Source organism: Tursiops truncatus, chromosome 12, assembly GCF_011762595.2.
Source record: "Tursiops truncatus isolate mTurTru1 chromosome 12, mTurTru1.mat.Y, whole genome shotgun sequence".
In the NCBI taxonomy this organism is placed as follows: Eukaryota; Metazoa; Chordata; class Mammalia; order Artiodactyla; family Delphinidae; genus Tursiops; species Tursiops truncatus.
Window position 1 is genome coordinate 28,089,941 of NC_047045.1, and position 24,101 is coordinate 28,114,041.

Consider the following 24,101-nt stretch of genomic DNA (forward strand, 5'->3'; position numbering starts at 1 on the left):
AGGAAACCAGTTTCCAACAGAGGAATGAGTCATCTCTAGTTGGGAAAAGAGTATGCGAGTCCAGCCCAACTCTACTCTGCGCCTTTTCTCCACTCGTACGAGACGCCCAGAAAATGCTCTCCCTTCTCTCACCCACACCCCTTCCAGTCCCTCACAGACCCCAGGGGTTTCTGCCTGGAAACCAGAGACCCGCCCACTCAGTGAGCCCCGCCCCATCCCGGCCCCGCCCCTCGGGGCTCCCGGAAAGCTCTGCGAGCGCTCTTCGGGAGGCAGGGCTGCTCGGGCTCGCAGCAGGGCCGCTGTGGGCTCTCTGTACTCCCAGCTTCAACGTCTCGGGCGGCCGAGTCTCTACTGGTGGCTGAATTCCTAGACCCTGGTGAGTGGCTGGAGGATTCTGGGCCCTGCAGATGAGGTTTTGGCCGGTACCAGGGCCACCCCCCAGCGCCTGCGCGCTCACCCGCCAGCCAATCTGCTCGCCTGCAGACGGCCTTTGACCTTGCGCCCCTCCGGCTGGCGGCTGGGGGCTTCAAGCTGCGAGCTGTGGGACCTTGGGACACCCTACTCTGTCACTCTTACCCCTTACTTTGTCTGGGTTAGTTTTATTGCCTTCTGTATTACTACTTTATCTCGACCCTGCTGGCGTCGTCTCTGCCACTTCTTTGGAGCGGAACGTCCTGTCGCCTCGGTTTTCCCTTCCCTCCCCAGCAAGCTGGGTATTTCGGGAGTGACGGAAGCCTTTCAGAGCCTTGTCCTTTTGTTCCCAAACTCGGCCTTGAGCCTTGCGGGCAAGTGGGAAGGTCGAGGCCTACCGGGCTTGGGCTATAGCAGGAAGGTGGCGGGCTCCGGTCTCCAGCCGCCCGGCCGTCCGGAGAGGAGAGCGAGGGGGGGGAGGCCGAGGCAGAAATGGGTTTTTCGTTCACCTGTTCACACGTTTGGCACTATCATCTTAGACTGTTCTCGTTTGCTAAATCGCAGGGTGCAACTCTGCTGGAATAGTATCTTTTCCCATTTTCGAAAGGAGCAAATTGAAATTTAGTCAGTTAGGATAGTTTGTTTTCGCTTCAGTGTTGCAAGACCCTGCGGATGAGAGTTAAGGGAAAATGCGGAAGTGCTTAAAAAAATAAATAAAACAAGGGAGGAAAATATTAATTATATGACCTTAAAAAAAGGCAAATTGGACTGGAATGGTTTGATTATGGTAAAGTATTTAGACAATAGTTTGAAAGAAAAATACAAAATAAAATCTAGGTATTGGTAATATCAAGTTACGTTGTTTGCACATCGTTTTCATGACAATGTGTTACTCCCTTCATGTTGAGCTATATGTAAATCATGAAAAAATAGTGTTGTGTAGTGAATCTTGTGGATTTTCAGGCTTTATGCATAAAACATTACCAGAGCTGCTGGCTTTTAGTCACACAATGAATAGTAAGTGTATGATAAGATAATAAGCTTTCTTCAGATTAAATTTGGACTACAGTTTATGAGTAACAGATAATCGTTGTTTTCTAAATCCATAATCTTTAAATGAAAACATGACCACATGTCAGCAGTTTTCATCTGTCACAAAATTTATGGTGTTGTATTCTCTAAACTTGATTTGTCTAAAATGTTGTAGGAAGGTGGAATAAGATGAGGACAAGAGCTTGAATTCTAGAGCCATACTTCTCAGCTCCTTGCTAGTTGCTTAAACTCAGGTTACTTAGCCATTTGTTAGCCCAGAGACTTGGAAAAAGTTACCAAATGCTTTGTACCTTAGTTCAGTCATCTGTAAAATGGTATTTAAAAGAAGTTCTACATCATAGGTTGTTGGGAAGATTAAAATGGAAAGATGAGATTACGCTTAACTGAATTTCTGTTAACGAAAGGGTACAAGTGTTTACATTAAAACCGACCTAAGCAAGGGACTCGTGGTACAGAAATGGATTTTGAAAGTTCCAGGTGTGTCTTCTAGTGTTAGTTATATTTTTCTACAATGGCTTCTTAGAAAATAATATTAGGAAACAGCTAGAAAAAGAAAAAAGCAACCAGAAATCTGTATAATAATAAATAATTAAAAAGTGAAATCTTTTTGGCTTTTCTGAGTAACAGGGTAGGAGCTAATCCTTTTCGAAATCATAATTGATATCACACTAATTCTGAATCTCTTATATCTCACTAGACCTCCAAGTCAAAAACAATCATTTAAAAGATGAAAAGACCTCCAAATCACCAAACCCAAAAATAGAAGCCATCGAGTTTCAAAAGAACGTATTATTTCTATGTATTATTATGTCATGTAAACTGCCTTTGAAGATACTAGATTTTCATTACCCAGTACCTTGAGTATTGAGTACATTACTACTTTGGGAACCTTTACATCTGCAATTAACTTGGATTTTTTTCTCTGAGGTGACTTCTGAAACTTCTTTCTTTTGTTGAAACCAAATAAGTAGTTCTACCACTCCTTTTCTACTAAAAATCATTAGACTTGCTAGGCATCTCAAGTTTCATCGTTTTGCTAAGTTGGACATGATAATTTTTATTAAAATGGATTTTTGAAATTATTAGATCTATCTATCTATGATTCTTCCTATATAATATGTTTAGTATAGACTGAACATGTTAACTATATGTATAGTCAGTAGAATCTGTTTATACACATACTGCCCAAATAAATACCAATGTCAAAAACAAAAGGGCCAGAAATTAAATTCTTTAAGCTGAACACTTAATGGCCACTGACTAAATGTAAGACATATTGGGTTCTACTAGAGTGTAAAGGTAAGGACTCTATTTCTGGACCTTATGGAACAATCTAGTAGGGGGTATAATACATTAAATAGCATGAAGCAATACGTTAAAAAAGCCAATTTAAAAAGTAGGTAATGGTGTAATAGACTGTATGGGAAAGTGAGTACTTTTCACCCTGGAATCATTGGGAGAGGTATCAGGAAGAGGCAACAGTTCAGCCTTGTCTTGAAGGATTAGAGTAGTATTTCAGAAGTTAGCTATATGGAGAATAGGTATTTAGAGAGAGTAAACTATGTGTTGGTTATTGATTGCTTGCCAGACACCCATCTTTAATAATAATCGTCATGAGAATAAATAATTGTTCATATTTATTCAGTGTTACACTAAGCCAGAAATGATTCTAAGGGTTTTATAACGTTAACTTATTTCATCTTCACAAAAATCCTCTGAGTGAGGTAATAACTCGTGAAGATGAGAAAAGAAGCGGGGAAAAGATCAAGCCACTTGTATAGGTGAAATGGCTAAAAAAAGGCACAGCTAGAATTTGAACCCAGGCATTTGAACTGCAGAGCCCATGCTTTTAATCACAGTGGTTTGCTGCCTTTATTTAGGTTGAGATGCCTTATTGTTCACTGAGATCAGGAGGTTGGGGTAGAGCCAGTGGATCACCTACAATGATGTGATAAACATTTTAAATGAATGAATTAAATAAAAAGAAAAGAGAAATTAGATTTAGAGGCAAAAGGGGGGGGGAATGCGGCTTTTATAAATAGATATTTTGTGTTTTGTGTTCATCCGTAGCTCTGAGAAATGAATCTAACAAATAGAAAAATGTCTCAGAACTATTTGTTTCATATATTTCTTCACTTTGCTTTTTTTAAAATCCGATCAGTATTTACATTTGATTAAAACATTACCCTTTTACATTTTATTTCACATACGTTATCTTGCATGATTTACAGAACAACTTTGTCAGAAAACAGAACAGTTAATTTTTTTCTTTTAAGATGATTAAAAAAACTCAGGGTCACACAATTAGGTCAACAAAGCTGATTTGAACTTAGATCTTCAGATTTCAAAATCAATATTCTTTCCATTATGTATCCTGACTCTTCCATGCATTTCACCCATTCAGCTGATCAACATTTCAAAAATCAATGTCTTACTAATTTCTGAATCTAGTAGTCATTCCTCCCATTCTCTATGATTTGTCAGTATTCATTACCATTGATTATTTCCTCATAAAATACCTACTCCAAACAAACTTTTCTTCCTTATGAAATATTATGTTCTAATTTTAGAAGACAGCATAAGAAAATATCACTGAGTAAATGATTACCCAGAGGTAATCATTATACATGTTTAAGTACACTTCCTTCCTCTCTGTAGTTGAGATTATATTATATCCATAATTTTTTTTCTACTTAATGGCTTGTCAAAATTCTTACCTTCTTTAAGTAAAAGGAAGGATTTGTTTTTATCTTGACAACTTGGAAATTTTAGGACAGCAAATCATAGAAGCAGGTCAAAATAGTTATCTCATCCTTTATTCCTATGCACAACGCTGTCACATTCCATACATAGGAATATCACTCCCTGGAGTCCTGCAGTGCAAAGCTTAAGGACTGTATGAGTTGGTCCTTCCCCGAAATAAGCAGGTATTATGTTAAGAGTTCATGTCCTCCAGTTTGCTGGTGATAGTCTTTTTTTTTTCTTTTCCATTTTCAAATAATTTTAGACTTAAAGATTCAAAAGTAATACAAACAACTCGACAATCCCTGTATATTTTTCCTGCAGCTTCACCAAGTGGTAATATTTTGCCACATTTGCTTTATCATTACACACACACATACACACTCATATATTACATTGTATATAATTTTACATACATATTATATGTAATATGTGTACATATGCATATATATGCATATATGTATACATATATATATGTAGGTACATATCTGTGTATGTGAGTATCTTAATATGTTGTCTGATGTATCTTTGTGATTAGATCTGTATTAATACTAACAGAAATACCACAACAGTGATTCTATGTTCTTCTTAGAGCATCCACTCTGTAGACTCAAGATATCTACTTATTCAAAATTAACTGCTGAAGTTAATTTTGATCACTTGTTTAAGGTGGTGTCTGCTAGGTTCTGCACTGTTAAGTTACTATGTCTCTCTTTGTAGTTAATTGGATATCTTTTGGGGGGGAGATGCTTTGCCAATATATAGATATCCTGTTTCTCATAAACCCTGCTTCTTTTAACCCCTCATTTAATATCCATTAATGATTCTTCCTTGATACAGTTATGGTAGTAGCCAAATAGTGATAGTCCAATTCCATTATTCCATCTAAATTTATTAGTTGGTATTCTAAAATGTCTTCTTTATTCCATTTATTTATTTTTACATTTTAAAAATGTCAGTATAGATTCATGAATTCTTATTTTAATGTCTATAATTTATTATTCTTCGTCATTATTTTGATGCTGAAACTGTCCCAGATTTAGTCAGTAGTTGCCCCTTCAAGCTGACTCCTGTGTCCTATGGACATGTCTCTACAGTTTTTGACTACTTCCTGATTTTCTGGCAAGATGTCCCAAGCTCATCTTGTACTTTCTCGGCCACGTTCTTGGAATCAACCTGGTTCTATCAAGTAGACAGGGCTACATACAATTCAGAGTCTTGTCATCAGATGTGTTTATTGCTGCCAGGATTTCTTTGGTTCTATACTCTCTCAGTGGACAGAGCTAGGAAATAGATTGCATGTATTTATATGTGTACACACCCATCTACCCACACACACACTCCTATTTATTATTCTTTTAAAAGCCATACATCCATACTGATACTGCCAATTGCAATCTGACAACACAAGTTTTGTTTTAGCCTCCCACTTCCTACATTTGTTAACTCACTTTTTTTTTTGTCAGTGAAAAACCTGGGCCCCATTTCACAGCATATATTGCTTATTTTTACAATATACGTTAAGTATTTTAAGAATTGCTAATCTGTTTCATAGCAAAAAATAACCCACTTACTAACTGGAGTTTAACATTAAATATTTTTTGTTTGTTTTGAATATGTGAAATATAATGTGGCTCAAAAAGACAAAACTGCATAAAATGTTATACTCTGAGAAGAGTTACGTCCATTCCCCACCCTTCTACCCCATTTTCATCTCTGCTTATTTTCCACCCAGTTTCTAACTCTGTAGATAATCAACCTTATTAGAATCTTGTTTTTCTATGTTTATTTTGCTCACTTGAGAAAATGTATTTTTTCTTACTTGCATTTTGCTTTTTTCATTTAGCCAGTATATCCAGAAAAACACTTTCCGTCATCTCAAAGAGCTCTTCCTCATTTTTTTCTGAATACTCAACATTTTACAATTACAAACAATGCTGTATATGAACTTATGTACTTACTATTGGTTGTGTATTTTCAAGGTAAATTCCATGAAGTAGGATTGCTGAGTCAAAAGGAAAATGGATGTGTGATTTTTTTAGATATTGCCAATTCCCAAAAAATGTTGTACAAATTTGCATTCATTAGCAATGCATAGGAGTGCTTCTCACTGTCTTGCCAACAGGATGTAGTTTCATACTTTTTATTTTTTGCCAATCTCATAGATAAGAAATGATACCTTTGTGAGGTTTTAATTTACATTTTTCTAGTTTTGAGTGACACAGAAGATTTGGCAGATATTTTCATTCAGTTTGTCAGTTGTCCTTTCACTTTATTTTATAGTGCTTTTGATATATATATTTAAAAATTAATGTAGTTAAATTAATCTGTTTTTTATTTATTGCATCTGAATTTTGAGTCATAGGTATAGAAAGCCTTTCACTATACTAAGGATATAAGGGAATTCAGGTGGGATTATATAAGTATTTGAATGATTCTAGCCCTAAAACTTAATTTTTCTTTGGGAGATTAGGGTAGGAAATAGGGGGGGTTATTTAAAACCTCTGATTCAAAAGTAGCTGCAGAGAAGCTGAGAATTAAGTAGAAAGTGGCAGCTGAGAAAATGAATAGAGCTTTTGGTAGTTTCATGGCTCTTTGGGGACCAAAATTGGAATTCAGGGCCCTTCCAAAGCCCATCCTAGAGGAGGGATCTTGATAAATACCTGTGACTTTGATATCAGAACCCATGAGTATAAAGGAGTAAAGATGAATCAGAAATACACCAAATCTTTGGAAGGACTTATACCTAGTTTTGAAGATTTCAATCTCTGATTATATTAAGATAATCTTCCTCTACCCTAGAAGTCTTCAAGAAGCAAAAATAAGCTTTCTCAGAAGGAAAATAATATATAGAGCCTCACATTGTCTCTGAAAATTTTCATATATGATGTCTGGAATTCAGTAAAAAAATTAGCCTATAAAAAAAAGAGTTACTGTACAGATATTAAGAGGAAAAAACCAAACAGGCAATAGAAACAGAATCCAAAGATTTCAGATTCAGGTTATTAGAGGTGGACTTTAAATAAATGGGATTAAAAAATTCAAGGAGTTAAAAAAGAAGATGGAAAATTTTAGCAGAGAACTGATATCTCTAAGAAGAGTCAAATGGAAATTCTATGACTAAAATTATAACTGAAATTAATCACTGCTGGAGAGAATCAGGAAACTGAAAATAGTTCAGAAGTAAATATTCAGACAACCATGGAGAGACAAAAGGAGGAAAATTTTAAAAAATATTGAAGAAACACATGGGACATAAAATTCTGATGTGTGTAATGTATTCCATAATGAGAGATGAGAGAGCAAGAGAGCAATAATTGAGCAAAAGCAGTATTTGAAGAGATAATGTTCAAGAGTTTTACAAAACTAAGGAAAGATACCAACCCAGAGATTGAAGAGGCACTTTGAACCTCAAGCAAAATAAAAGTTAAGAGAACCGTAGTACTATATATTCCATAGGAAAACAGCTGAAAACCAAAGATGAAGAGAAAAAATATTAAAAGCAACCAGAGAAAAAGAAAATACATTATCCTTAAAGGAATAAAGAGAAAAAGTAATAGTTGGATTTTCATCATAAACAATCAAAGACAAGATAAGGGTGGTGCTGAAAGAAAATAATTACGAATATAGAAGTGTATACATAAAAAGTCCAAGTGAAGGCAAAATAAAGATACTTTCAAACAAAGTAATATGAAAAGAGTATCAGCAGACCAACACCAAAGACCCTATTAAAGGGAATTATTTCTTCATCCTAAGGGAGATTATTTTAAATGGAAATATGGAGCAAGTGAAGAACAAAGGAAAGGGTGAATATAATGAACATTGACTGTACAGAACAATATAATATCTGGGGGGGTATAAGGTATATGTAGAAAAATAAAATATACCAAAATAGGAGCCAAAAGTTGGGGCAGGGATAAAGGAAACAAAATCTTCTAAGAGTGCTTTCATTGTTTAAGAAATGGTAAAGTTCTAATTCATACTGGATTTTGACAAGTGAGAGTACATGCTTGTAATCACTAAGATAACTAAATTAATAGCAAAGAGATTGTATGATTAGCAAGGAAATAGCGAAGAATGAAACAATTAAAAAGAGGATAAGAGGGCTTCCCTGGTGGTGCAGTGGTTGAGAGTCCGCCTGCCGATGCAGGGGACGCGAGTTCGTGCCCCGGTCCGGGAGGATCCTGCGTGCCATGGAGCGGCTGGGCCTGTGGGCCATGGCCGCTGGGCCTGCATGTCTGGAGCCTGTGCTCCGCAACGGGAGAGGCACGGCGGTGAGAGGCCCGCGTACCACAAAAAAAAAAAAAAGAAGGTAAGAGAGAAATTAGGGCCAGTAAGAAGGAATCCAAAAGGAAAGCAAGTAGAAGGGTAAGGGTAGATTTAAGGATAAAAGTAGGAAGTAGAGTTAAAGCTATAGTATCCATATTTGTAGAATTGTAAATGTGCTGAATACTATAATTATTGGACAGAGACTATCAGATTAGATTAAAACCAACAATAAAGCAATGTCATATTTAAAAAAAAAACTAGTCATTTAAGGTGACAGGTGATAAAAATGTATTTTGTGCCAACATGAACCCAATAAAATATGTTATAGCTATATTAATATTAGAGTGGAATTTAAGTCAAAACCCATCAGTAGAGAAGGGAAGGAACATTTCATTATAAAACAAGATTTAATACTTCAGGAAAATATAACTCCTAAATTTGTCTCCACATAATAACATCAGTGACAATTATATAATGTAAGCAGTTATAGACATGGCATAATGATGGTGGGGGATTTTTAACACAAGTAGAAGAAAGATGAGTGAGAATATGAAAAATATAACGCACATGCTTAGTGTATTTGGTTTGGTAGACATAAGTAGAACTCAATAACCACTAGCTGCCTAATATATATTCCTTTCTGGTGCATATGGGATACTTAACAAAATTGTTCATAGGTTGAGCCTTAAAGCAAGTCTCAACATATTTCAAAGGGTTGAAATCACACTGGAAAGGTTTTCAGTTAACTCACACTAGAAATCAATAACAAAAAGATATAAATTTATTTATTTATAAAATTTTAAAATAAATCTAAGTAGCTGAAGCTCATTTTCAGGACAAAGCCTCATATTGAAGAGGAACTTCTGGAAATAACTTTCAAATTGAGCAGGGTAGGAACAAAATAAAAGTGAGAGAAATACAAAATTCCAGGTAAATGTGGGAATGGAGTAAACCCCAACTGATCTGAGAAAAAAATTCAAGGCCATATTAAAACTTCACAAAAACAACAGAAGAATGATTGCTGGAGTTGTGAAGCTAGAAAAACTATCATGATTGAACATTCATTTCAAACATTAAGGAAAATTATTTCATGTAATATTTAGCAACAAAAAAAATAATTTGAGTCAAATTCCATGCAAAGTCATTATGGGCAAAAAAGTTAAACTTGTAAATACTTGAAGCATGCCAGAGAACCATGTTCATAAATATATAACAACTGTAACTTAATATTTAAATACAAGTAAACAAAGTAATTATGTGAGATATGAATGAACAAGTAAATTACAATTATGAAAACTCAGAAATGAGAGAATATTAAGATAATTAAAATCGACAAAATTCATATTCCTATCTGAAGACTAGAAGACAAACATAACAGATAATGCCATATGAGAAATAGAGGGTAAGAAGACACTTAAAAATCAAAATTAAATGAAGAAAGAGGTGAAAAAGAGAAGGTGCAGTTATAAAAATTCAGCAAAGATTCAATAAAAGTAATAGCACTTTTTGAAGAAGGAAAGCAAAGCAGTGAAACAATACTAAAGTTAAAATTGGAAATATTTGCTGACATAAAACAGTAGATGTTACTAGGTTAATTTCTTAATAGGAAGATAAAGGATTTCTTATGTGATTGATTCTGTTTTCTCTACAAAGTATAGGACATGTCTATCTGAAGAGAATAAAGGGAATTGGTGATTTAGTAGCACGTTTGATGAAAAATGAGAAGGAATGAAATAATTCTTTTGAGGTTAGAAAAGTGAAAGTACTGGGGTATAGTAATAGGCTTGTTAAGCCATCTTGAATGTCCGAAATTTATGGTCATAAATTCAGAGTGAAAAGTCAACATGGCGTGTGTTTTTCTCCAATATCATTATGTAATTCTGGATCAAGGTCAAGCCAGGCATCATTTATTTGAGGTTCTACCAGATAAGTATTAAGGAAGGAGAGAAGTAAAGGAAGTTAAGGGTACAGTTGTCCTTTAGTATCCGTGAGGGGGCTGGGATTGGTTCCAGGACCCACGTGGATACCAAAATCTGTGGATGCTCAAATTCCTTATGTAAAGTGGCATAGTACAGTTTGCCCTCTGTATCTGTGGGTTCCTCATCTGTGGATTCAAACAACCTGTGGATACGGAGGGCCTACTGTTTTGCAAATGAGGAATTTCAGTGCTGAACTATGGCCTATAAACTGCTTCACTAGAGACAAAACATGAAGAAAAAAAGTGGTACTGGGCTTCCCCGGTGGCACAGTGGTTGGGAATCTGCCTGCCGATGCAGGGGACACGGGTTCTTGCCCCGGTCCAGGAGGATCCCACATGCCGCGGAGCGGCTGGGCCCGTGAGCCATGGCCTCTGAGCCTGCTCGTCCGGAGCCTGTGCTCCGCAACGGGAGAGGCCACAGCAGTGAGAGGCCAGCATACCGCAAAACAAAACAAAACAAAACAAAAAAAAAGTGATAGTGAAAAAGTGGTAGAATCAGTGGATTAGACATCTCAAAAAGGTAAAGGAATTGACTGCGTGGGAGTACTGAAGTAGAGGCTCAAAGCATGGAAGGGTATGTGTAGAAAATGGAAAAAAATGAAATAATGGTTTTGATTGAAAATGACGAGATCAAGATTATGAGTATGACACCTGAGTTGGTGAAATGCGGTGGAAGAACAGGTCATTAGAAGTGAGGTAGTCAAAGAATAAGTTTTTGAAATTCCGTTTAATGACTAGGTCTTTAATATACTCAAATATTTCCTTTTTAAATATGAACTCTTCATTTTATATTTAGAAAATTTTAGTCTCTCTATATGGAGTGTTTCCTTTCTATAGTCAGTATATGTAAAATCTGTCCAAATGATGAAGAATATATTCATTTTCTTAAATTCTTAAAATCTTTGTCTGACAAAAATGCAATTGTGATATTTCTGAATACATGCTGCTGTTCAGTCTAGCCATATGTAGATTCTTTTGTATAAAGATTTGATTATATAGTTAATGTCATAATGCACTTTAAAATTTTGCAGTGTAACACTTTATGGAGTTTAGTTTTCCTTTTGAATATATTGGAAAATATTGTTAATGCCACTTATTAATTACCGGTTTTCAATAAATTACAGCTAAACATTTACCATTTTGGAATTTAAAGTATGACATCATGGCAAAGTTTCGAAGAAGGACTTGCATCACTTTGTCACTTTTTATTCTATTTATTTTCTCTCTGATGATGGGTTTAAAAATGCTGAGACCACATAAAGCTGCTTTTGGAGATCCTTTTGGACTTGACCTTCTTCCAGAAATTCGGCAACAAACTCCTCATTTGGTAAAAACTTTTGATTCCCAAAAGAGTGACAGAATCGACAGTGAAACAAACGTCAAGAATTTAAAAAGTGTTGAAATCACTATGAAACCTTCCAAAGCCTCTGAACCTTACCCAGAAGAACTGCCACCTCGGAATTATTTTTTACATGTATTTTATTACAGCTGGTACGGAAATCCACAATTTGATGGTAAATATATACATTGGAACCATCCAATCCTCTCGCATTGGGACCTTAGAATAGCCAAGAAGTATCCACAAGGGAAACACAACCCCCCAGATGACATTGGCTCCAGCTTTTACCCTGAGTTGGGAAGTTACAGCTCTCGGGATCCTTATGTCATTGAAATGCACATGAAACAAATGTACTCAGCTTCAATTGGTAATTATTTTACGTGTGTGTTTAGATATGTGTGTGTATGTATGTGAGTGTGTATGTATATGTATGTGTTTGTGTGTATAAATAATTTTTTATAGAACATTAATTACTAATTAGTCTTCACATTGTTGTTAATTATAATTTTAAGCTTACATACCATAAATTAAAGTGTTGTTAAGCATCTTTTAACATGTTAACACTAACATTTCTGGATATAATATTTTTATTCTAATTTAATACTAATTTTATTTCTAATTTAATACTCCTTCTGAATTTTATTAAATTATGATTGACATAAGCTTCAATGAATTCTCTCACTTTGAGGTACATCTGTTTAAATATCACCCCAATCGTGAAGTAAAATATTCTATAGCTTCCCTTATTCAGCCCTCCCTACATTCCAGGAAACTATGTATCTTATTTTTATCACTGTAGAGTAGTAGTTGTAAATGGTCTATTATTATATAAAAATAGAATCGTCAAACACTTATGTGTGTGTGTGGCGTGGGGGGGAGTCTTTTGCTCAGTATGCTGTTTTGAAATTTACCCATGTTGTTGACTCTATCAGTAGTTTAGTCATTATTATTGCTTAATAGTATTCCATTGTATGATTATAGCAATTTGCTTCTGCATTCATCTTGATGCACATTTGTGATATTTCATACTTTAGGCATGTAGCATAGAATTTGGTCTTTTTTTGTTTGTTTTTTAAACTAGTCTGACAAACTCTTATATTTTAACTCCTGTTTATTTCATTTATATTTAATGTAATACTGATATGGTTGATTTTAAATGTTTCATTTTGCTATTTGTTTTCTGTTTCTCTCTGTTCTATTCCTTTTCCTCCTTTTTTCTGCCTTTACTTGTATTGAAAATGTTTATTCCATCTTATATTCTCTTCTGGTTTATTAGATATATTCCTTCATTTTATTTATTTTATGATTGCTCTGACATTTACAACATGCCTCTTTAACTTAATTGTTGGGAGGTCACAAATTATTCTTATTGTTGTCCCCCCCTTCCTCTCAACTTTCTCTTCCCTCTAACTTCTGGCACTCCAATTACATATATTTACATGTTGTCCCACAAGTAAATAATATGAAAAAAATGTGTAATTGGGTGTCTGAAAATTCTTCAATTTATTAATATACCCTTTATAAAACTCTCCCTGTTTTGGTTCCCTCTGTCTTGTTAGTGTCTCTAGCACTAGGGCCACAAGAAGAAATTGGGTATTCTAACATTTTTCTGACTCTTCAGAAGGTGCCAACTCACCGTTGAGCTGATATGGGTATAGAGACATGCAAGACTTTTTCATGAACAAAACAATATAAAGTCCTGTGAATCTACATCAACTATGTGCAAGGTGACTTGTTTTTCTTTTGTGGAGTAATTGGTTGCTTTTCAACTATTTTTTGAAAATCTAACATTCTAGTATGTATTTATAGCTCTAGTTTCTATGTTGTATGACAAAATGTGACATAAAATAGGATTGGTAAATTGAGAGAGCATTGACTGCTCTGTGTGTATGTATCTGCCTCTATTTACAATTTACTTTTGGAGGGAGAATCTTTCAAAAGACTTTTTTCCTATTTTCTACAAAGTATTTGTATCACATTCAAGTCATTTTTATTATTTCAAGATTGATTTGTTTATGGCTATAAAAGTATACAATGAGGGTTTTTTTAAATCTCAGATGTATAACTTACATGTACACATACTCATAACACATATAACTATTATATATAAATATATAAATGACGTACTGCATATTTTATAATTTTAATTGTGATTAGGAAGAGTTTCAGTTCATATTTAGACTTATGCCTAACATTTATAAAGATCTTCCCCCATATATTATTTACTGCTATATAATTTTTTGAACATGAAATGTTTTAAAACATTGTCAACAGTACAATTTTAATTTTAAGTGTTGACAGTCACACTATTGATGCAAATATTTTATTTCTTTGGTTGATTTTCCACTGGGGAACACCTAACACTTGTGAATAATAAAAGTGACATTACAGTCTATCTGTAAATAAATTATTTCCTTATCAGTTAAATATTGAATTATACTCATTTTATTGAGAAATAACTGACATATAATGTTATATAGGTTTAAGATGTGTAGGATATTGATTTTATATATTTATATTTCAGTATGATTGCCATTATAGCGTTAGCTAAAACCTCTATCACATCCCCTAATTATCATTTCTTTAGTGATGGGAATAATTAACACATAGACTCTTAGTAAGTTTCATGTTTATGATTCAGTTTTGTTGTCTATAATCACTGTACTGTGTATTGTATCTCCACATCTTAATTTATATACTAGTTGCAAATGTGTACCTTAAACAGTATATCTCCCATTTCCCCACTTCTGATCCCCTAGTAACCACCCTTCCATTCTGTTTCCTTGTGTTCAATTTTTTTTTTATATTCCACATATAAGAGATAATTTGTAATATTTGTCTTTCTGTGTCTGACTTATCTCACTTAGCATAAATCCTCACTGTCCATCATGTTGTTGCAAATGTTAGGATTTCCTTTTTGCTTGTAGCTGAGTAGTATTCCATTTCCATATATATATAATGGAATATATATACACACACCACATTTACTCATTGGTGGACACTTAGGTTGTTTTTGTACATTGGTTATTGTGAATAATGCTGCATTAAACTTGGTAGTGCACGTATCACTTTACTAACCTGTTTTCATTTCCTTTGGATATATTCCCAGAAGTCAGATTGCTACATCATGTGGTAGTTCTGTTTGTAATTTTTTGAGGAATTCCTGTACTCTTCTCCATAGTGACTAAACTGTTTATAGTCCCAACAGCTGTGCACAAGAGTTCCCTTTTTTCCCCACATCTTCACCAACACTTGTCACTCTTGTTTTCTTGGTGATAGCTATTGATACAGCTGTGAGAGGATATCTCACTGTGGTTTTGATCTGATCTTTATGATTTCTTTCCTTCTGCTAACTTTGGGGTTTTTTTGTTCTTCTTTCTCTAGTTGCTTTAGGTGTAAGGTTTATTTGCGATGTTTCTTGTTTCTTGAAGTAGGATTGTATTGCTCTAAGCTTCCCTCTTAGAACTGCTTGTACTGCATCCCATAGGTTTTGGGTCATCGTGGTTTCATTGTCATTTGTTTATAGGTATTTTTTGATGTTCTCTTTGATTTCTTCAGTGATCTCTTGGTTATTAAGTAGTGTATTGTTTAGCCTCCATATGTTTGTATTTTTTCCTATAATTGATATCTAGTCTCATAGCATTGTGGTCGGAAAAGATACTTGATACAATTTCAATTTTCTTACGTTTAACAAGGCTTGATTTGTGACCCAAGATATGATCTGTCCTGGAGAATGTCCCATGAGCACTTGAGGGGAAAGTGTATTCTGTTGTTTTTGGATGGAATGTCCTATAAATATCAATTAAGTCCATTTGTTTAATGTATCATTTACAGCTTGTGTTTCCTTATTTTCATTTTGGTTGCTCTGACCATTGGTGAAAGTGGGGTGTTAAAAGTCCCCTACTATTATTGTGTTACTGTCGATTTCCCCTTTTATGGCTGTTAGCATTTGCCTTATGTATTGAGGTGCTTCTATTTTGGGTTCATAAATATTTACAATTGTTATATCTTCTTGGATCAATCCCTTGATTATTATGTAGTGTCCTTCTTTGTCTCTTGTAATAGTCTTTACTTTAAAGTTTACTTTGTCTGATAGGAGAATTGCTACTCCAGCTTTCTTTTGATTTCCATTTGCATGGAATATCTTTTTCCATCCCCTCAGTTTCAGTCTGTATGTGTCCCTAGGTCTGAAGTAGGTCTCTTGTAGACAGCATATATGCCAGTCTTGTTTTTGTATCCATTCAGCCAGTCTGTGTCTTTTGGTTGGAGCAATTAATCCATTTACATTTAAGATAATTATCGATATGTATGTTCCTATTACCATTTTCTTAATTGTTTTGGGTTTGTTATTGTAGGTCTTTTCCTTCTCTTGTGTTTCCTGCCTAGAGAAGTTCCTTTAGCATCTGTTGTAAAGCTAGTTTGGTGGTGCTGAATTCTCTTAGTTTTTGCTTGTCTGTAAAGGTTTTAATTTCTCTGTCGTATCTGAATGAGGTCCTTTCTGGGTAATCTTGGTTGTAGGTTTTTCCCTTTCATCCCTTTAAATATGTCCTGCCACTCCCTTCTGGCTTGCAGAGTTTCTGCTGAAAGATCAGCTGTTAACCTTATGGGGATTCCCTTGTATGTTATTTGTTGTTTTTCCCTTGCTGCTTTTAATATTTTTTCTTTGTATTTAATTTTTGATAGTTTGATTAATATGTGTCTTGGCGTGTTTCTCCTTGGATTTATCCTGTATGGGACTCTCTGTGCTTCCTGGTCTTGACTGACTATTTCCTTTTACATATTAGGGAAGTTTTCAACTATAATCTCTTCAAATATTTTCTCAGTCCCTTTCTTTTTCTTTTCTTCTTCTGGGACCCCTATAATTCGAATGTTGGTGCATTTAATGTTGTCCCAGAGATCTCTAAGACTGCCTTAAATTCTTTTCATTCTTTTTTTCTTTATTCTGCTCTGCAGTAGTTATTTCCACTATTTTATCTTCCAGGTCACTTATCTCTTCTTTTGCCTTAGTTATTCTGCTATTGATTCCTTCTAGAGAATTTTTAATTTTATTTATTGTGTTGTTCATCATTGTTTGTTTGCTCTTTAGTTCTTTTAGGTCCTTGTTAAACGATTCTTGTATTTTTTCCATTCTATTTCCAAGGTTTTGGATCATCTTTACTATCATTATTCTGAATTCTTTTTCAGGTAGACTGCCTATATCCTCTTCATTTGTTAGGTCTGGTGGGTTTTTACCTTGCTCCTTCATCTGCTGCGTGTTTCTCTGTCTTCTCATTTTGCTTCACTTACAGTGTTTGGGGTCTCCTTTTCACAGGCTGCAGGTACGTAGTTCCCATTGTTTTTGGTGTCTGTCCCCAGTGGCTAAGACTGATTCAGTGGGTTGTGTAGGCTTCCTGGTGCAGGGGACTAGTGCCTGTGTTCTGGTGGATAAGACTGGATTTTGTCTTTCTGGTGGCAGGACCATGTCCAGTGGTGTGTTTTGTGGTGTCTGTGACCTTACTATGATTTTAGTCAGCCTCTCTGGTAATGGGTGTGGTTGTGTTCCTGTCTTGCTAGTTGTTTGGCATAGGGTGTCCAGCACTGTAGCTTGCTGATCGTTGAGTGGAGCTGGGTCTTATCATTGAGATGGAGATCTCTGGGAGAGCTTTCGCCTTTTGATTTTACATGGAGCTGGGAGGTCTCTGGTGGACCGATGTCCTGAACTCGGCTCTCCCACCTCAGAGGCACAGGGCTGACACCCAGCTGGAGCACCAAGACCCTGTCAGCCACAAGGCCTCTAGTGTTGGAGGGTCTCCTGCAGAGGCGGGGGGTGGCTGTGGCTCACCGTGGGGACAGGGACACTGGCAGCAGAAGTTCTGGGAAGTACTCCTTGGCATGAGCCCTCCCAGAGTCTCCTCACTGTGGTTTTGATTTGTATTTTCCAGGTGATTCGTAATTTTTTCACGTACCTGTTGGCCATTTGCATGTCTTCCTTGGAAAAATGCCTCTTCAGTTCCTCTGCCCATTTGAAAATTGGATTATTTGCTTGTTTGTTTGGTTTTTGTTACTGAGTTATATGAAGTTTTCGTAACTGATGGATATTAATCCCTTATTCATTACATGGTTTGCAAATAATTTCTCCCATTCTGTCGGTGCCTTTTAATTGTGCCGTTGTTGCTTTTGCTCTGTAGAAGCTTTTAAGATTGATATAGTTCCACTTGCTGATTTTTTCTTTTGTTATTTGTGCGTTCGGTGTCATATGCAAAATATCAGTGCCAAGACCAATATCAAAGATCTTCCATCCTATGTTTACTTCAGGGTGTTTTATATCAGGTCTTATGTTTACTCTTTGATCCTTTTCAAGGTGATTTTTGTGAGTAGTGTAGGATAGGCCCAACTTTCTTTTCTACGTATGGTTATTTAGTTCTCCCAGCATCACTTGTTGAAGAGACTGTCCTTTCCCCGTAGGCTGTTCTTGCTTCTCTTGTCATGTATTGATTCCTCAAGGTGTAAAATTAGATTGTTTCTTTGCAATTTTTCCCATTTCTTAATATCTGCATTTATCACTGTAAACTTTCCTCTCAGGTCTGCTTTTGCAGCATCCCATAGGTTTGCATATGATGTGTTTTTATTTTCAGTTGTTTTAAGATAATCTTTGATTCCCATTTTGATTTCTTCATTCACCCATTGGTTGTTCATGAGTTTGTTGTTTAGTTTCCATACATTTGTAGATTTTCCAGCTCTTGATTGTTATAAGCATAGCTGTCCCAGCTTCCTTTTGGTTTCCACTTGCATGGAATATCTTTTCATCCTTTCACTTTGAGTTTATGTGCATCCTTAAAGTTTTCTTGTTGGCACCATACAGTTGGGTCTTGTTTTTCATCCATCCAGCCACTTATGTGCCTTTTGATTGGTGAATTCAATCCATTTACATTTAGAGTAATTATTAATATGTGAGGACTTATTAATGACACTTTATTAATTGCATTTTGGTTTTGTATTTCCATTATTTCTCTCTTTCTGCCTGCATTTGTATATTGGTTATTTTCCATGGTGGTATGCTCTTTTTCCCCCTTTTTTGTCTTTTGTGGATCTCCTCCAGATTTTTGTTTTATTGTTACCAAGGGGGTTATGTGTAAAACATCTTACACATAAAAAAGTCCAATTCAGGCTGAAAGCAACTTATTTTTACTCCCTAATGTGTCTACCATTTTGCTCCTCCCTTTGTATTATTGATGTCACAATTTACCTCTTTTTTGTTGTATATTTATTAACAACTTATAGCAGCTATAGTTACTTTTCCTACTCTTTCATTCAGCCTTTATACTATAGTTGAATAGTTAACACACCATACTGCTACAGAGTTATAGTTTTCTAAGTCTGACTGTATATTTCTCAATTTGGCCAGTGTATTGTGTAATTTTGTATGTTTTCATTTGACTGATTAGCCTGTTTTCATTTCAGCTTGAAGAACTCCTTTAAGCATTTCTTGCAAGGCAGATGTAGTCGTGGTGAACTCCCTTAGATTTTGTTTGTCTGGGAAAGCCTTTACTTTACTTCTCCTTCATATATGAAGAATAATTTTGCTAGATAAAGCATTCTTGGCTGACCATTTTTATCTTTCAGCTCTTCAGATATGTCATTCTGCTGTCCCCTGGCCTGAAGAGTTTCTGCAAAGAAATCTGCTGATAGCCTAATGGCAGTCCATTGTAGATTTAATTCTTTTTTTATTTTTTCCCTGCCTGCCTTTAAGGTCTCAGAGAATGTCTTTTTGCATTAAGATAATAGGATTGTCTATTAGCTTTGTAGACTTGTATATCCAAGTATTTCCTCAGATTTTGGAAGTTCTCAGCTATTATTTCTTTAAATTAACTCCCTGCCCTCCCCCTTCTCTGTCTGGAACCCTGATTATTCTGATATTTGCCTTTTTGATGGATATTCATAGATCACGTAGGCTTTCTTTGCTCTTTTTTAATCTAAATTCCCTCTTCTGTCATTTCAAAATTCCTATCTTCCAAGTTACATTTTTTTTTTCTTCCATATAGTCAGGCCTGCTGCAGATTTTCTGTATTGCATAATTCTTCAGGTCATTCATTGAATTTTCAGTTTCAGAATTTTGTTTGGTTCTTTATAATAATATTAATAATTTCCTTCTCTTTAATAAAGAAAAGGAAATAAAGAAATCATTTTATTCCTGATTTCATTGAGTTGTCTTTCTGAGTTTTCTTGTAACTTGTTGAGTTCCTTCGGAATAGCTAATTTGAATTCTTTATTAGTTAGATCATATGTTCTGCACCTTGTAGCTTGGTTGCTGGAAAATACTATTTTCTTTTTGTGATGCTGTATTTCCTTGGTTTTATTTATAGTTCTTGTCGATATGGTTTGATGCTGTCACATTTGAAGGAGTAGATACCTCCTTAACTCTGCTCGTGCCCTCTGCATATGACATATTATCTTTATAGTGTTGATATTTGAGTTTTTTCCCCTGTGAAGCTATATCTGCTGCAGTATACTTCTTATCCCCTGTGGGCAGACTTTTAAGCTTTTATGTCTACTTGGCTTTTAACGTTTCACCAGGTTGGCTGTTAGAAACCTCTTTTGTTTCTCAGAATGTAGCCACTATAGCTCAGATTTGTGGTTTCCCACTTACTGTGAGAAACCACTGACTGTGGTGTCTTGTTTTCTTAGTGGGCTCCCTGTTTACCAGCACACATTTCCGGAGGTTCACTCTGGAGTGAGCACGAGGAGCCAGCAGCAAAGTGGGAGGAGGTGTGGGTGACAGCACTGAGGTGTACTGAGAGTGCCCACAGACCTAGTTGTGCAATCTCAGTGGGTGGTGTTCCAACAGGCTCATGGCTGGCGTGCTACCCCTTTAATGCTATTCGAAATTCTTTTCTCCTCTTTGCCATCATCCTCCCTTCCCTCAGTTGTGAAGCTCCCACCTTAGTACTCCAGGTGCTGGTGAAGAGAAATGGGTTTCTCCAGCCATATCCTGCCCAGCTGGGGTAGCCTGTTACCCACTGCTTTCTTTTCCCCAGGAAGGAGAGGTTACCTCCACTGGATAAATCAACCTTGTTCAGTGTTTCCTTGGGGGAGGGGCAGCACCAGTAAAGTTTCTCATAATTCCTTCTCTGTGACCAAATTCAAGTCCTTTTTTGAAGGCTGGACTTCTGCAAGTTTTCTTTCATGCATGAGCACCTGCCAGGGATAGTACTCACTCAATTTTTGCCTGATAGCAGCCAGTGGGGGTCTAGGCAGATTTGCTGGCCCTGCTGGTTCGGCAGCCCTTAGAGAGATTTGTCTGTTTCTTGCTACACTGTTGGTGGAGATTCCTCACAGGTCCTTTGGAGTGAGGTGCTAGGTCCCAAAATACCCACAGAGGAGATTCATTTATGTAAGGATATCTAATTAAAAAGGGAGATATAAAGGAGGACCATCTTATGCCACCATGTTGCTGATGTCACTTCCTATTATACTTATCATTATTAGGCAAAGAATAATTTAACTATAAAAATAGTGCACACAAAACACTATTTTGGTCCATGGAATTATCATGCTGACCCTGGCATTTTTTTAATTGAAGAAAACAGTCTGTGAAGGCTATTTAAATTGCTATATGGTTGAATGTGCTTTGACTTCTTTAACATTCATATTTTTCCTTTGATATAAATGGCCTCATTTTTATTTTTATTGAATTGCTCTGTGAGGTAATGATACTTTTGTATCTCACAGTACAAGCTGGTTAATTATTTGTTTTATAATTAAAGTGTTATGTGTATAAATATTAGCGGTTTAACCTTTTTTTCCTAGAAAAGAATGATGAAATTAAAATGAAGTATTAATGTTATATTTAAATTCCAACCATTATATTATAATAATGTCTCAGATAGCAGATAGAAGCCACTGATAGATATGTATCCTTTTCAAGTCTTTAAAGTATCACAGATGAGTACCTTTTTTTATAAAATTTTCAAAAAACATAGTGTAGTATTCAGAATAACGGCCCTAAAGATGTACACATTCTAATGCCCAGAATCTCTGAATATATTGCCTTACAAGGCAAAAGGAATTAAGGATGCAGATGCATAATTAAGGTTGCTAATCAGTTCACCTTGAGGTGGGACTAATCTAATCATTGGAGTCCCTAAATGTAGAAGAGGGAAAAGAGAGAGTCAGAGATAAGTGGTCTTAAAAGGACTCAGCTTGCTCTGCCTGCTTTTGAAATGGGGTTAGAAAAGTCATGAGCCCCACAATGTGGTGTCTTCCACAAGCTCACAACAGCAAGGAAACCGCTTCTTTCTTGGAGCCTCTAGAAAGGAATGTAGTTCAGTGCAACCCCTTGATATTAGCCTAGTGAGACCCATGTCAAATTCTGACCTATAAAACTGTAAGATAATAAATTTTCATTGTGTTAAGCCATTAAATTTGTGTTAATTCGTTGTGGTAGTAATAGAAAACTAATACACTTAGCAAAACATAATTCATTCTGTGTCTTTAAAATTATCTTCCCTTTCCTTCAGTTTAGCACTAAATACTTACTGAGTTTCTACCATGTCCCAACCTTATGTTAGATTCTAGGGACAAGAAGAAGAATAAGTCACATATCTTGTACTTCCCTTTGTTTCCTTCATTGGTACTTCAAAAGCACTAGATGGAAACTAATATTAGAATATTTTCTGAAGGTGGAAATTATCAGTTTTTACAAGGCGACAATTATCTCTGTATCTCCTGCCTTTAAAATTTGTACATATAAGTAGAAGAAATAGAACTTACAGTAAAATGAATTAGATTTTTGACGTTTAAATTAACATCTAACACAATGTCATAAATTTTCCTTTTAGAGTAATTGTATTAAGTTTAAAATGCATATTTATAAATGCAGATTGGTGATGGTTTCATATTGCTATAGATGACTGAGTTTAGTTCTACTGATTGCTTTATCTCTTGGGAGTGTGCTGGGTTTTTCTTGTTTTTACATATGCCTTGTAATTTTTTTCTTGAAAGCATGTTGTCTTCTGTAGATCCATAGAACTGTAGTATGTAGCTTTCATCTCTGGAAAATGGACATGCCTCTCTTTCTGCTAAGAATGTAATATGGGCATTTCTCACTTCATTTGTTAAGAAGACTGTACTATCGCCATTGAATGTTCTACTTTTATCAAAAATCCAATGACTGTGTATATTTGTTTGGGTTTATTTCAGGACTCTATTCTGATCTGTTGATTTAATATGTCTGTCCTTTCATCAGTACCACCCTGTCTTGATTGCTTTAGCTTCCTGAAGTCAGGTAGTATGATTCCTCTTTGTTCTCTTTCAAAATTGCATTGGCTATTTAATTCCTTTGCCTATCCATATCAACTAGTCCGTATCTTTAAAATATCCTGGTGGAATTTAGAGTGGGATTGGCTTAAATGTATAGATCAATTTGAGGAAAGTTGACATTTTTAAAATAATAAATTAAGTTACCACTGTTGAACAATAACAAGTTAAATATTCCATTCCATAAACATGATGTATTTTTCCATTTATACAGGACTTTAAATTTTTTCAACTTTCTTTAGATTTTTATAATTTTCAGTGTACAGATTCTGTACATATATTTTTACATTTATTTTAAGTATTTTTTGGGGGGGTGCTATTATAAATGATACTGTTTTCTTAAATTTTTATTTTTTTGCCCATCAAAAGTGTGTAGAAATACTATATATTTATATCTATATCTTGTATCTTGTGATTTTGATAAACTCAGTTTATTAACTCTAGGAACATTTTTGTGGATTCTTTGTGTTTATAGAGAGTTGATGCAAAGAAAGACATGTTTGTATCTTCCTTTCTAATCTGTATACCTTTGTTTCTTTCTCTTGCCTTATTGCACTGGTTTGGACTTCTGATGTTATGTGGATGTAAGTGGTAAGAGAAGAGGATATACTTGATTTTGATCTTAGGGGAAAAGAAGTCTTTCTTCATTAAGTATTATATGAGTTCCAGGGTTTTTTTAAATGTCATTTATCAAGTCAAAGAAGTTCACTTCTATTACTAGTGCTGAGAGTTTTACCATGCTGAGTTTTATCAAATGCTTTTTTTCTGTACCCATTGATAAGATCTTTAAAAATTTTTTTTTCAAATTCTTTTTATTCTGGTAAAATACACATAACATAAAATTTACCATTTTAACCATATTTAAGTGTACAGTTCAGTGATATTAAATACATACATAACACTGTATATCATCACCCCCATCCATCTTCATAACTCATGTTCATAACTGAAACTTTACCTATTAAATGATAACTCCCTATTCCCCTCACCTCACCTTTGGCAACAATCATTATA

At 35.3% G+C, this 24,101-nt stretch overlaps 1 protein-coding gene across 1 annotated transcript in view; it reads left to right on the forward strand.

Annotated features, from left to right (window-relative positions):
• The first annotated feature begins 221 nt into the window (after window positions 1-221).
• The window catches only part of MANEA (mannosidase endo-alpha), an 81,598-nt gene continuing 57,718 nt past the window's right edge, over window positions 222-24,101 (forward strand). Inside the window, exons 1-2 of the mRNA XM_019929448.3 lie at window positions 222-376; window positions 11,578-12,159. Coding sequence (XP_019785007.2) covers window positions 11,616-12,159 — 544 coding nt within the window. The 5' untranslated portion in view covers window positions 222-376; window positions 11,578-11,615. The remainder of the gene's footprint in view (window positions 377-11,577; window positions 12,160-24,101) is intronic.